This window comes from Phascolarctos cinereus, unplaced genomic scaffold (genome assembly GCF_003287225.1).
Source record: "Phascolarctos cinereus isolate Bilbo 61053 unplaced genomic scaffold, phaCin_HiC Scaffold_5;HRSCAF=322, whole genome shotgun sequence".
Classification (NCBI taxonomy): Eukaryota; Metazoa; Chordata; class Mammalia; order Diprotodontia; family Phascolarctidae; genus Phascolarctos; species Phascolarctos cinereus.
In genome coordinates this window covers 404,896,393-404,911,848 of record NW_027555958.1, presented here as the reverse complement: position 1 = coordinate 404,911,848, position 15,456 = coordinate 404,896,393, and the positions used below count along the sequence as shown (strand labels likewise).

At 42.3% G+C, this 15,456-nt stretch overlaps 1 protein-coding gene across 2 annotated transcripts in view; it reads left to right on the top strand.

Moving 5' to 3' along the window:
* The first annotated feature begins 9 nt into the window (after positions 1–9).
* The window catches only part of NPL (N-acetylneuraminate pyruvate lyase), a 51,902-nt gene continuing 36,455 nt past the window's right edge, over positions 10–15,456 (top strand). Inside the window, exons 1-2 of one of the 2 annotated variants that reach the window (XM_020984367.2) lie at positions 13–488; positions 11,813–11,884. In XM_020984367.2, coding sequence (XP_020840026.1) covers positions 376–488; positions 11,813–11,884 — 185 coding nt within the window. In that variant the 5' untranslated portion in view covers positions 13–375. Of the gene's footprint in view, positions 489–11,812; positions 11,885–15,456 lie in introns of both variants that reach the window. The other variant, XM_020984368.2, reaches the window with a different exon arrangement.

Below are 15,456 nucleotides of genomic sequence, written 5' to 3'. Positions count from 1 at the left end.
ACTGGCCTCCTGCGCTGCCCACCTTACCCCCAACTCCGCAGTGCCTCTAGTTCTCTGCTGGAGTGGGGAAGATGCAAGGATTGTAACATAACCTCTGGATTTAACATATGGAGACCCGAAGGAATTACTTCGTTTTAATACCCAGGGCCAGTCTGGGACCAGAGGCCTGAGAGCCTCTCCCCTCCACCCGACGACCTAGCAGCCTCTACGCAGCTCCGAGGGAAGGTAGAGAAGCGCGAACTACAATTCCCAGCGTTCCGTGCGGTCGTGGTCTCGTGATCGCGCGCGTGCTGGGCCAGGCCTGGCCCGGGAGGGGAGGGAGAGGCCGCTGGAGGGCGCCTGAGAGCGCGTGAGCGTGAGCGCTGGGTGGATTGAATGGGGATCTCCCCGGCGGCCAAGTTCAAGTTGGAGCTCCCGACCCGGCTGCGGGGAGCTGAGCTGCGGCGGCCACGGCCACGGGATACGAGCTTCGTCCACCGCCAGCGCGGGTGAGGGCGAGCAGATAGACGGCAGCGCTGCCAATGGACTGACAGGGACAGACTGAGGGCTGGCAGGGTCGGGGGGCTTCCTCGGGGTCGCGGGGCGGACGGAGCCGATAGGGCTAAGGAGCGGGGCCAGAGCAGCTGGAGAGGTGGGTGGGTGGCTGAACTGGGTCCCTGGCGTCTGGCTGTGTGTAGAAAGCGTGCCGGGGGGTGATGTCAGAGAACCTGGGTTCGAATTCCGACCACTTTGGTCGCGAGGCGTCTTTACCTCTGCCTGGCTGGCGCTGTACTGAGCGCTTTACAGATACCCCATTTGCTCTCTGGACCTTAGTTTCCCAATCTGTAAAATAAGAGCGTCTCAAAGTGTGTTGTAAACTCCTCGAGGGCACAATGTGTTCTACACATCTCTCTGATACTGACTCGCTGGGTACTCAATACAGTGCCTTAAAATTCGGTTTGTGTCTGATTCTTCCTGACCCCACTGGGAGTTTTTTTGACAAAGATAATGAAGTGCTTCTCCGTTTCCTTCTCCAGCTCATTTTACAGATGAGGAAACTGAGGCAAATAGGGTGAAGTGACTTGCCCAGGGTCACCCAGCTTGGAGGCTGGATGTGAATTCAGGCTCTATCCACTGTGCTACCTAGCTGCCCAGTCTTAAAGTTTACAGGTCTCCTGTTCTGAACTGGGGAGTCGGTTTAGACCAGTTTTCTCCTATGTGAAATTAAAGGGTTAGATGACCTCTCTGTTCAAACTTAATTTTATGATCCCAGCTGGGGGTGGACACACACACGCTCCTCTAAAACTATCTGATGGAAAGGCATTTACTTTTAAATTTATTAGCATGAAAATTAAGCTAGTTTGGAAGACATGGAAAGATTTGTGGAAGCATATTAAAATCGTTTTTAGTTCAACTGAAAATATTAAGAAATAAGTATTTCTCCAGCCTAAAGTCCATTCTAGACTTCTTATTCAGTCATATCCAACTCTTTGTGACCCCATTTGGGATTTTCTTCGCAAAGATACTGGAGTGGTTTGCCGTTTCCTTCTCCAGCTCATTTTACAGATGAGGAAACTGAGGTAAAACAGAGGTAAGTGATTTGCTCACGGTAACTCAGCTAGTAAGTAACAGAGACCAGAATTGAAATCAGGAAGAGGAGGCTTCCTGACTTCAAGTCTGGCACTTTATCCCCTGGACCACCTAGCTGCCCATTCTAAACTTACCTGAAGGAAGAAACTTTATTACTGGTGTAGTAGATAGAGGGCTTGACCTGGAGTCAGGAAGACCTCAGTTCAAATCCAGACTCAGATACTTACTAGCTGTATGACCTTGGAAGAGTCACTTAACCACTGTCCCAGTTTCCTCCAATGTAAAGTGAGGGTAATAATAGCATGTACCAGGTTGTTACAAGGATCAAATGTGATAATGGCTGTAGAATGTTTAGCACAGTACCTGGTGCTATATAAAGACTAGCCATTATTATTAGGAAATAATCTTTCCTCTAAAATCCTTTTCTCTCTTGTCTTAGAACCCCTTTCTTTTAAGAAACTGTGCAAAAGGTCAAGAATAAAAGCTAAAGCTTCATGTGCATTTATCCTTATAAAATGTCATCTTGTTTTGATATGTATGTGTGTGTTAATAATATACATATTATGTATATATGTATACATATATATAGATTAAGGGGATAACCAGCTTTAAAAGGGAAATGCCTCTAGCCTATTTAAAAGCATCGCTTTTCCCTGTCCCCTGAAAGGATTAATGACCCAACTAAAGCCATATCCCCTTTCCCCATTTCCCGATGAAATTAGGGTTTTGTTCTGAGGGTAGAGATCCTTTGATTATTTCTCTGTGAAGTCACACCTCAGTTAACCCTTTTGGGGAGGAATCAAAAAAAGATTAAATGGTTTTAGGAAATTGATTCCTCAAGGGCATGACTGAAAGTTAAGAGAATATTGTTCTAGATTGCTAAAGCAAAATGTTAACTTTTACCTTACAATATTTTATCATATTGTAAAAATTTCCTCCTCCAAGATTCTTGTAAATGTTACATTAAAATGTCTTATAAGTTGGGGAGTTATGGCAGGGGGCATAAGGGGGTTCTCCCATTTTCCCCTCTAAATTGAAAAAAAATGCTTCGTTTTAGTAGGAGGGAGATAAATTAATAAAGATGGTTTCTGGCAGACTTGTACCTAAAATGCATAGGATAGTATGAATTTCTTTTTTACTCTATGGTCACCTGCTCCAAAAGACCACATTTCAGTGGCAGATGTTCCCTATAAGCACTCCACTGTTCGTGTATACATACTGAACACTTACCACTAGAAGTGTCAGCCATAATCATATTCTGCCCCCTTATTATTCTGCTCAAAACCTGACCTGATTCAGTAGCATCCTCCTGGATTCATAGAATGTCAGAGCTGGAAAAGACTTAAGAGCTCATCTTGTCCAGCAGTTCTCAAACTTTTTTTTGTGTTCAGAGCCCCTTTATACTCTTAAAATTATTGAGGATCCCCCAAAATGCTTTTGTTTATATGATCTAAACAAAACCAAGACAGCTGGGTAGTTCAGTGGATAGAGTGCTAAAGCTAGAATCAGGAACCCCTCCAGCATCAAAAACTTATTAGCTATGTGACTCTGAGCAAGTCACTTCCCCTCCTCTCAGCCTCAGTTTCCTCAACTGTGAAAAGATGATAATAATAGCTCTTCCCTCCCAGGGTTTAGTGAGGAATGAGATATTTGTGTACAGCTTTTCGGCCCTTAAAATGCTATGTAAATGCTAGCTTTTGTTATTAATAATAGGTGTTAAATTCTGGGACTTTGAAGATAATTTGTTATGTGACAGCTAGTGAAGAAATCACAGGATAGAGGGAGATTTCATGAGGGGTTTCAAAGAGATGAGAGTGGTCATTGCCACAGGGAGAAGAGGGAACTGTGTTTTTCCATCACACATTAGCTGCTCTAATCGATGTAATGGAAAGAGCAATTGACTGAGGATGAGGAGGATGAGGGCTACCTCAGGTTCTGATCTGGGCTCTGCCACTAACCAGCTTCTTGACCTTAGACTATCACTTTAGCTCCCTAAGTCTGTTTCCTCCTCTGTAAAATGAAGGTCACTAGGTGACCTTCAAGCTCTAACACTCTGAGTCTTTGTTGCTCTGAGGTTTAGAAAAGGCAACAGGATGAGCTGCTTCGAAAAAGAAATAATGTCTCAGCAGAAGGGTAAAAATTATGTGCAAAATGTATACTTTTACACATTGATCCTCATCCTGTTGGTGGTATACAAATCTGTAGGCTTAAGGTCAAAGCCAGGGAAAACATTTAAAAGGAAGTATGTAATTTGGGGGGTTCATTTGTGGATCTACATATCAAAGAGCCAAAAAGAACCAGCCTCCTAATTTTTTCCAATCCTGAGGAAATCTTTCCATGTTTGCTGTCTTTTGAGAAACTGGGGCAATAAGCTTCTGATATCTACTATCTGTACAGCTACTTCCTGCATCCTTACTACTTCCCATTCTAGTCATGAAGACTGGAATAGATCCATCATTTCCTAGACCAAAAGTGAACAAGAGGAAGTCTATAAGCAAAGAAAGCATTGAATTTTTCTTCCTTCTCTTGTGAAAATAGTATTTCTCCCTGGGATTCAGCTCTGTCTCCCATTTGGTAGAGATAACTTCTCGAGAGATGATGTGGGGCCCTGAATTTGAAATCAGAAGAGCTGAATTTAAGTACCAACTCTTCCTCTTAATTAGGTAAAGAACCTCCAGCAAGGCCACCTCTGGTGCTCAGCCTCTTCATCTATAAAAAGAGAGATAAAGATTGTACTTCTCTCACGAAGATGATGTAAAGACTAGGTGGAAACAAATGGCACTTTACCTTAGGCGCTTTAGTCATCCTTCCAAAACTGAGAATGGAAGGGTAATTGGAAGGGAATGGAAGGACTGGCTAGGTGGTTAGGAAACCCTTTTAAGGAGAGAAAATAGGGGGAAGCATTTCCCTCTAAAGTGTTTTCTTTTCCTTTCACATTTCTTTTCTGTTTTTCAAGGCTGTAACAATTTGGTGGGGTGATACAGTAGAATACTGGGCTTAGAGCCAGAAAGACCTGGGTTTAAATCCTGCCTCTAAAACTGAGCCTTCTGTAAAATGGGAATAAAGCTCACAGTCCCTACCTCACAAGGTTACTTGTGAGACTCTGTGAGATTAATAGTGTAAACCGTTAATAAATCTCAGTTATCATCAAGGCTCCATTCAAAAACGTCTTCAAAACTTCAGAACACTCAAAAAGGTTTTTTGGTTTGTTTCTTCCTGTTTATAACAGACCTTCCTCTCTATCTTGACCCACTCCACCCACCATTGACGATCCTTCATTCCTTTTTCTTCTTGAGACCTGGTGCTTTTAGACAGGGTCGATCATAGGATCTCATCTGAATTGTCCGTAAACCTGCTGAGACTGTGGGGATTGCTGGTTAGGTCTGTTATTTCCTCTCCTCTGCTCTGTTCACAAAATCAAGTTCTCTCTGAAAACACAAATCCTTACCAGGAGAACTCAGAAATGCTTGCTAGTTTGAATTTGGGCCAGCTTCCTGAGCCTGAAATGTAACAGAGATTGTTCTTCCTTCCTGCTGAGTAAGCTGAGATCTCAGTGTTCGTTGTGAACCTCTTCTGGTGGCAGAAAAAGGGATTAATGAGAAGATGAAACTTAGCTTGATTACTTGCTACTACCTCTGGAGGTCTGGCGGAGATTGTGGGAATAGCTAAGGAGCCTTGGGGATTAACTTTTCATTTGTTATACATGGTGCCTTAATAATTCCCCAGTGCCATGCAGGGGCTGGAGTTCAGTTTGGTTCAGGTAGCTGTAATTCCATAAAATTGAGATACATAAGCACAGTATAGTAGAAAGACTAGGAGGAAAGGAGGGTTGCTTGCATTCTAGCCATGCCACTAACTAACTAGTTGTATGTTTCCTTGACTCTGAAATTAAGGGGGCTGGGTAGAGAAATCCTCCCTTGATCACCTCTAAAGTTCCTGATAGCTCCAAGATTCTCCAGCTCTGTGGCTGAGTTAGTCATGAATTCTAAATTTATTTTAACCTTCTGATGGTGTCTCCTAATAATCTTCTTTGCAATGAGCTCTCAATTCCTAGAGGCAATTTCTTAACATCTTTCAGCTATTGCGTGAAAAATTCACCTTGAGTATTAAGTGGAGAACATTTTGACCAATTTTCTTTGACACAAAGTAGAGACTTTGTTCAGGGGTGAGATATTCTAAAGTATCATACCTTTATCTAAAAGTCAAATGGCAAATGAAAACAGAGTCATTTGGGTTTCTTGCTTATATTTTGTCTACCTTGCTTTTTTAAAAATATGTAAACACTTAAATTGGGGGGAGGGGGGGAAATGTCCATTATGTGACATGTAGCTTATGTCTCCACATACTTCCTTATTTCAAGGATCTAAATAATATTCTTTATTTTACACTTTCTTTTAGAGTAGTTTTGATCCAAGAGCCAGTCCATGATCCGAAATGTAAAATTTGCCTTTGTTCAAAATAGCAAAAAAAAGAAAAGAGAAAAAAAGACTGTTCATTTTGTCATTGTGATGGATCCCCTTCTCTGCCATGTGAAACAGCAAACCTACAGGCAATATTTGAACTAGATTCTAGTTGTATCTCTTGATAGTGAATAACTAATCTCTGTGTGGAGGGGGAGATGGATGCCTGCAGCATGCCCAAGGCAAGAATAGCGAAGGGCCTTGAATCCTTGGCATAGGAGGATCAGTTGAAATAACTAGGGACAATTACTTTGAAGGGAACACTCAAAAGGGACGTGATACCTACCCTCCAGTATTTGAAAGGCTGTCATGTGACAGGGGGTTTTGACTTAGTCCTGCTTTGCTCCAGAGGACAGAGTGAGGAGTGGCAGGGTAGAAATTTAGAAATTGCAAAGGCTATTTAGCTTTGAGATCAGGATGACCAATAATTGGAGCTGTCCAGAAGTGGAACAAGCCTGTGTGGGAGATGGCAACTTGTTGAGTGTGTTGTAGCGGGGATTCTTTTTTTCTGGACAAAATGTTCTCTGAAATGACTTCCAACTCTGAAATTCTGTGATTCTGTAACTTTTCATGAGCTAGCAGATTTAATGAGTGTTTTCCATGTGCCCAGCGCTTTTGCAGGTGCTATATCGCACAGAAAAAGGAAATATAGGACATATTCCCTACCTTCCAAAACCTTATCATGTAGTGAGGGAGGTAAGATGAACATACGTGAAATAGTAAGTGCTAGAATGGATGTCGAAGATCGTTGTTTGTCCTTCATTCTCAAAGAGGACTACGACATCAGCAAGGTGATGGAAATGAATTGGATTTAAGTGAGAGAGGGCTATGCAAGGGCACCAGCTTCACCTTCTCCTCCATAGCCGTCTGGGTTCAGTGGAGATGACCTCCAATGCAGGAGGAGGCCTTGGCCTTTTTGAGCTGAGGTCTTTCTGAGTTCTCATTTTCACTGAGGCAATGCCCATTCAGTGATTAAGAGTGGTTAAGAAATGAGCCAAGGAATGGCCCCTTTTAACTAAACAAACGAACAAAATAAAATCTCTGGGAGGGGAAGACCCTCAGGGTTTCTGGCCTAAACAAAAACAATTACTACTTACTTTCACTAAGTAAGCAGCCCAGAACAACAGCTAAGTGGTGCTTGGGTAGGGACCTAGTGTTGGCCAATCAACGAGGGCCAAAGTGAATTAGGTTTAAGGCATGATGTTTAAGAAAGAAATACAGCCAGTAACCCCAAGATATCTAGTTGGGTTTCAGTGATCAAAATTTACATTGCTTTGGGCAGAGCATCCTCAAGTCAGGGCATGATACTCCGTGTGGACAGGGGGAGAGGAAGGAACTGAGTTGCCCAACTGTAACTGGCCAGTTGGGTCCCCAGTGGTACAGCTTGGACTGCTCACAGATTGTTTGTCCTTCTTTCTCGAAGAGGACCTTGACATCAGGGAGGTGATGCCATGATGTGCACATGAATTGGATCTAAGTGAGGTGAGGATGTGCCAAGTCACCAGCCTCACTTTCTCCACCAGAGCCATCCGAGCCCAGTGGCAAGATGTAGATCAGGAGTGGAAATGGCCCCGAGGTACAGATTGTAAGCAATGTATGTAGCCGAAGCTAGAGTAGATATGAAAGTCTTCGTGAAGAAGGTGGTACTTAAGCTAGACTTGAAGAGAAATAAGATTAGACTATGTGGAGGGAAGACTGTTCCAGGCCAGAGGAAATTTTTATATTTTCTTTTTTCCCTAAGAATTTAAATCACTTTTATTGCTAGATCTATCATCAGGATAATCTATAACGGAAGGAATTTGGCCTTTTGGTCACCTATGGCTTTCTAAGATGGTAGACTTGATAACTTTTAAATGGGACATAGCGAAAATAAGTTTCAGAGCCCTCAATGTTAGCTAATGTGTTTCTCAATTTAAAGGAAAGTAAAGCCATAACTGTAATTAATATTTAACCAAGACTTCATTTATTTTAAAATATTTAGGTAAAATTACAAAAAGGAGAAATTGGCTAGTTAAATAACTCAGCCATGGGGTTAGCTGGGTGGAGCAGTGGATAGAGTACCACTGGAGATCTTGAGTTCAAATATGGCCTCAGACACATAACACTCACTAGCTGTGTGACTCTGGGCAAGTCACTTAACCCCAATTGCCTCACCAAAAAGAAAAAAAAAATTAAAAATAAAACTCAGCCAGGAAGAAATTTCACTATTTTTAAATGTGGCCCATAGCCACATTTAACTACAAGCCTAGGAGACTGCTGGGCCTTTGATCACCTGTTTGATTTGTTGGTAGAGCTACAAGCAGTCCCCTCAAACAGATATCCCTTTATTTTCAGAAAGCTTAATGTTATTTTTAAATTTCTGTCGAATGATTTTTTTTATTTTTCTTAAGTCACTCAGCATATATTGTAATATTATCCCATGACTTGAGGCTATGAAATTGGCTCACTTGGGTTCATTTCCTGTGGTTTATGCAACTTCTTATTTTTTTAAGTAAGTGAATATTTTAGAAATTCTAAAAAACACACCATGGCACGTATTCCAGCAGACTTCAATATTTCAAGGATATATAATTTCATCAGTGTAGGTTCCTCCCAGGAACAGATTGCAGCCCCTTCCTAACTTTGATAGCATTTATGTAGAGCTTTAAGGTTTATAAAGTTCTTTGTATATTTTATCTCATTTGATCCTCCCAACAAATCCTATGATGTTGGGTCCATTCTTATCCCATTTTACAGATGAGAAAACAGAGCTGAAAGAGATCAGATGACTTGTCCAAGGTCACACAGCTAGTAACTGACTGAGACTGGACTTGAACTCAGGTCTTCCTGACTCCCAAGTCCAACACTTTATTAGCTTTGCCACCCAGCTCCTTGGGGCTTCTTAAACTTTTTTCACTTGAGACCCCTTCATCACTTTTTAAACTGTGGATGTCAACCCCATGTGGGTTGCTGGACTCTAGATGGTCTTTCAGAGTTGCAGTGTCCAAAAATTTTATCACCCCAAGGCCAACTTGGTGATGAGCCAGGCTTCCAGACTTGAGCTAAATTGATTCTTAAACCACAGACACACATTCTTCCACTGGGTGCTTATTTAAAGCCATTCCATCTTAGAGGGCAGCTAGGTGGTACAGGGGATAGAGGGCCAGACCTGCAGGCAGAAAGACTTCTCTTCCCAAGTTCAAATCCGGCCTCAGACACTTACTAGCTATGTGAGCCTGGGCAAGTCACTTAACTCTGTTTACCTCAGTTTCTTCATCTGTGAAATGAGCTGAAGAAGGAAATGGCAAACCATTCCAGTATCTTTGCCAAGAAAACCCCAAAGGGGTCACAAAGAGTCAGACACAACTCAACTTTAAGATACTGTTTGGAGTCATGAAGAGTTGGGCATGACTGAACAAGAAGTCTAGAATGGACTTTAGGCTGGAAAAATACTTATTTCTTAATATTTTCATTTGAACTAAAAAGGTTTTAATATGCTTCCACAAGCCTTTCCAATATCTTTGCCAAGAAAACCCCAAATGGGGTCACAAAGGGTCACATCTGAAATGACTGAACAACACCATCTTGGTTAGACTGGCTAAAGCCTGTGCTCCACTGGACCGGCCCTCCAAGGGTCACCTCCACACTACCATGAGTCACCACAGTAGTACTCAGCAGACAACCATACTCTCTATCCAATACAGTAAGGCCAGTTTGACCCCCAAATAAGAGAGGTCATGTAGACTGTTCTTAGATCTTAGACTTCCGAAAGATTGTAGAACGTGATGCCTTTAAGTAGTGACCTGGGCGGTATTCAAATTAATGATGCTGAAGGGGCCATCTGTTAGGGTTGTAGAGGGGATTACATCCTGAATGAGATTAAGGCCTCTGAGCTCCCTTCAGCTTCTTCTGAAGCTATAACTTCCTCCAGCTTTAGGATGGCACAGGCTGGTCAATTTAAAGCTAGAATTCAGAAGCCTTCTAGTACAACCCCCTCATCTCACAGAAGAGACGGGCCCTTAGGGGTGGCTGACATGCCAAAGGTCACAGGATGGCAGAGCTTGGCTTGGAACCCAGGTCATCTGACCTTGAACCCAGCAAGCTTCCTTTCCACGGAATTCGGCTGCTGTGGTTCCACATTAGTAACTTCTCTCTGCTTGAAATTTTAACTACATTAACCACCATTTTACACACATACACACACACACACACACACTTAGACCTTCCCTTCCACCTTTTTTTTTCTTCCAAAGGTAGGGGACCATAGGTGTGAGTGCTGCATGCAGTGTCAAACTTCTTTGGTGTGTTGGTTAGTTTCACTTAACTTCCCCCACCCCCTTTTTTTATTTGTGAAAAAAGACAGTTCTCTGGGAGGGAAAGGAAGAAAGAGAGAAGGGATACATTGGGAAATGTAGATGATGTGAAAACAAAAGCTATAAATAAATTGTATTTAAAATATTTTAAAAGGCTATTAGATCTCTCCTCCGCAAGTTCTGCTTCCATTTCATACCTGTCAAGCTAGACTGTACCAGATAAGAAAGCCTATAATTTCCTTTCCCCCCAATGATACATATGCCTGTCTCCAAACACCCATCCCACAAAGACACACCATGGTGTGGGCTGATGCCAGAGAGTTGAAGGCATTTTGTCTTAGATAGGAGTTTGGACTTGGTGATTTTGGGGGGGAAGTGGTTAGAACTGTATGCTATGAGTTTGGTGGGGCAAAGAAAAAGCAGCATTAGAGGCCAAAGAAAAAGAACCTACCGGGTTGTGTAAAGATAGCTCTCAGCACATTCTCTTCTGAGTCTGTCTTAAAGGAGACCTTTAGTCATTGTCTTGGAGGCCTCGCCCCTGCAAAAATGGTTTGGTGTGATTAATTACAGAGAAACATCTCTACCAGATAAGCTGGACTTGGGCAACAAGATTAACATTCTCCTAAGCTTAAGACATTCTCCCCGCCCCCCAACCCCTACCCCCCCCAAAAAAAATCACCTGACATGTGGTGTCCCTATTACTCTAACTCCCAAATCAGGAGAGTGGCAGAGGAGCCTTACCTGATAGGTTCCTTTAGCCACCTCCCCTAGAGCTCTGTAAAAACCCTACATACATATATACATCTCTCTGTTCTGTGGAGTTGCTAGTCACCTGACCAGCAGCCGATACTAAATAGACCTCTTCTCTTCTAGTTGGGTCTCTTGATTTACTGATCTCCAGGTGGGAGGAATTAATCTCTAGGAGTATCTTAGACTCTCTGGGTTGAGGAATTCCACTACAGTTTGTAGGTCCTTTCCCTCCCTAAATCTCAAGTGAGGTTCATTATTCGACAAGGTTTCCCCCAGAAAAGAGATAGAGAGTGAGAAAGGATATGCTTTGTCCTGTTTAAATTCCCTCCTTGTTTGTACCTACTGAGCTCATAATATACGAGATTTTCTGGGCCTCTCAGCTCTTCACTCCTATGAGATTTTTAGAAAGCTGCATGATTGTTTATGCAGATAAGGGGAGGCCTTCTGGTAAGATTTTTCCAGGACCCAGCCACCCACCCCTGGGTGTGTGCACGCGAGTGTGTGTGTGTGTGTGTGTGTGTGTGTGTGTGTGTGTGTGTGCGCCTTCTCCAGGATCTTAGAGTCTGTTTTTTCTTGCCCATTGTATTCTGCTTGGAGACCTTGTACAGATTAATTAACTTGACAGAAAGGCACTCACCAAAGCATCTGGGAGTGGACTTTGCCTGGGAGTTTTGTCATTAATGATAACTCTCTGAAGGAGGAGAGGACCTAAGCTGTGTGTTTCCTGACTTCTTCCAACAGTACAATGGCCCTCCCCAAGAAGAAGCTTCAAGGGCTCGTTGCTGCAACTGTCACACCTATGACTGAGACTGGGTAAATATTACTTTGAGACATAAAGGGTTGTCTTTATAGCCTGATGGGGATATCAGTCAGTCAATACTTATTGAGCGCCTACTGTGTGCCAGGTATTGTACTACGAGATGGCGATATAAAAAGAGGCAAAAGCAAGTCCCTGCCTTCAAGCGGCTCACAGTCTAATGGGGGAGGGAGGGCAGAGGGGAGAAGGGGGCAAGCAACTATGAACAAACAATTTATATGTAGGAGAAATGGGAAATAATTACCAGAGGGGAAGGCTGTAGGATTAAGAGGGATTGAGAAGGGCTTCCTGTAGAAAGTAGGATTTTAGCTGAGACTTGGAAGAAGCCAGAAGGCAGAGATGAGGAGAGAGAGCATTCCAGGCAAGGGGGGCAGCCAGAGAAAAAGCCAGGAGTCAAAAGATGGAGTGTCTCGTTTGTGGATCAGCCAGGAGGCCAGTGTCCCTGGGATGAAGAGTACCTGGCCCCGGGGGGCTAGGCAGTGAAGGGCTTTGATGGCAAACAAAGGATTTTGTGTTTGATCCCGAAGGCAACAGGGAGCCACTGGAGTTTGAGTTGGAGGGATGGCATGGTCAGACCTGTGTTTTAGGAAGACCATTTTAGTGGCTGAATGGAGGTTGGATTGGAGTGGGGAGAGACTTGAGGCAGGCAGACCCCTCCCCACCAGCAGGCAATTGCAGTAATCAAGGGGTGAGGTGATGGGGGCCTGAACTAGGAGAGAAAGGGCGAATTGGAGAGGTATTGCAAAGATGAAATCAACAGGACTTGAAAACAGATTAGATGTAGATGATGAGAGATCACTAATCTAGACCAGAAAATATAATATCCCATCCTAGACTCTCCTACCCAGCCCCTGGCCCAAGACCAACTTTATGGAAGTCTTATGTCAAAGCTTGACCTACAGGAATATATACATGTTCTTCCTCATGTCTTGCATCGTAGAGTCAGGCTGACCACAAATCCAGCATCCTTAGATCCTTATGCAGTTGAAGACAACGACAGAGAAGTTTATATAGCATTTTAATGTTTGTAAAGTACTTTATCTATTATTTGAAATCTGTCTCCTCCATTTTAACAGATGAAGAAAGTGAGGCTCAGAGAGGTTAGGTGATTTGCCCCTAGAAAGAAGGAAAGATAACAAGCATTTATTAAGTGCCAGACACTTTGCTAAGTATCTAACAAATATTTCATTTGCTAATGGTCACGCAGCTGATAAATATCAAAGACAGGAGTTAGGAATTGGTGTATCCATTCCAGATACCAATAGAGACCGAATTTAAGCCCAGGTCATTCTGACTCCCAAGGTCAGTAGACCAAATAATGTTCTTTCTCTGAGAGAGGAAGGGAATGGCGAGTAAGGGAGCCAGAGGGATGAGTTAGATGAGCCCCTTTAGTTGTGACTGCATGGTACAATTAAAATCAATTTATTATGTTTGTCATCAATTAATAATAATATTTGTTCAATTAAACTCCTTTTGTGGGCAATAACAAAGCTAACAGCTGAGTAATCACCATACCAGCTGTTAATTCCTCATAATATTAGCAGAATTATCCAACATTGTATATATGGATTGACATTTTGGAATGTACTAGTGGTTTACTGTTGATCAGTCAATGAGGCTGTCATGCGATTCATTTGACCAAAGCCAGTATAGACATATTAATATATGTGTTTTTCTGATAAATGTTTAACAACTGGCTGTCAAAAAAACATACCGAGGGCTCACTTCAAATTTAATCTGCATGATTAACATCTAATTCATCACTTTCTTTGGTCTGCAATCAATAAAACAATCATTCGAGCCCTGATTTGTAGTGATTGCCAGTTTCAGAGGTATGTATGCTCACACTCTAAATGTAATAGTTGGCTCCCAAGATGGCTCTACCACACCCCTGTGTATCCCCCAGTAAAATGTAAACCCATTTCTTTAAGTCAGGGACTATTACATTTTTTTTCTATGTATCCCCCAGCTTTGTTTTGGGCTTTGTATCCTCAGCACCTATTCCAGTGACTTGCACTAATTAAAGTTATGCTTAATAAGTGCTAGTGAATTGAGTTAGATTGCATAAAAACAGAAGCCTCCTAGTAACATCTGAGAGCAGTGTAGTATCATGGAATGATAGATGGGGAGTCAGGAGACCTAAGTTCTAAGTTTAGCTTAGCTCTCCAGTTTAACAGTGCCAGTGATCTTGAGCAGGTTCCTAACTCTCTTAGTTTTTTTCCCTGTTTCTCAAATAAAGGGGTAGGACTAGATAATTTCTGAAATCCCTCCCAGCTCTGGTTTTCTATGTTTTACTGTTCTATTTAGAAATTAGTCCTATCAAGCCAGTTCTCAGTTTTATCTGTGTAGCTCAGATCTTACTCAAGGGCCTTGAGGGACATACTTCCAAGGCTCACTGGAATCACAGAATGATAGTGGAAGGGACCTTTGGGGCCATCCATTCTAGCTACCTTCTAAAAGTTGCCCCTAAAGGCAATGTGACGTGCCTCAGTTCAACTATCTAGGACACTAAAAAGTGAACATGCTATTGGACAGGCACAAAATGAAAACAAAATTCTTGCTGAGGATATGGCATTTCTCTGTCTACAGCTGGTTAATACAAAACTTGTCTGCTTCTCCACCCTTCCCATGAGTTATATGGATAAAGCCTGAAATTATCTATTTCTAAATGTGTTTAGGCCTTTGTTGGGCAGATAAGATAGAAAACATGTGACTGAAAGAATTTACAGTTTTTACATCCTATTATGGGAGATTCTTTTCCAAGCTGAAGAGCCACATCTGGTGGATGTTACTTTAACCTTTTTAAATTGGCCTCCTTTTAGCTTGGAAATAGCTTTTAAAAAATTCTTATTTTATTTATCTTGCAACCTATTGAGAATATTGGTGTGCTCTTCCACCTCATATGTCCAACAAAATGTTATTATTATTAAGCCTTAATCACTGAATGGGCTTTGCCTCAAACTGAGATCTGTTGAAGACTTGAGCTTGAAAAGGCCAAGGTCCGCCAATGCATCCTGGGCCATTTGTCCTGATCTGTATCTGGCCACTGGACTCAAATGGCTCCAGAAGAGAAAGTGAGGCTGGTGACTTTGCACAACCCTCCCTCACTTAAATCCAATTCACTTTGTAAGTATGGCATTGCCTTCCTGATATCATGGTCCTATTGGAGAATGAAGGACAAATAGCAGCAACCAGCAAAACACCCTGAAAGTAACTATTTTTCTCCCATGAGTCCATTTCCTTTTGTCCAATACCCAGGGCTCAGCTCTGCCCTCAGTAGGCTACTCTTTCTCCCTTCCTTTTTACCATTGCTTCATCCTGTTTCCCTCTACTTCTGGACTCAGAGTTCTTAACCTAGAGTTTGTGAATTTAAAAAAAAATGTTGATAACTGTATTATAGTATAATTATTTTCCTTCATGAAGTATGTATTTGATTTTACATTATTTTAAAATATGAGTCTGAGCAGGAGTCTATAGACTTTAGCAGATACTGCCAAAGGGATCCATGAAACAGTTAAGGTGAAGCACCCCTACTCTAACCAGACATGCTTAGTAAAGAAACAAGCAG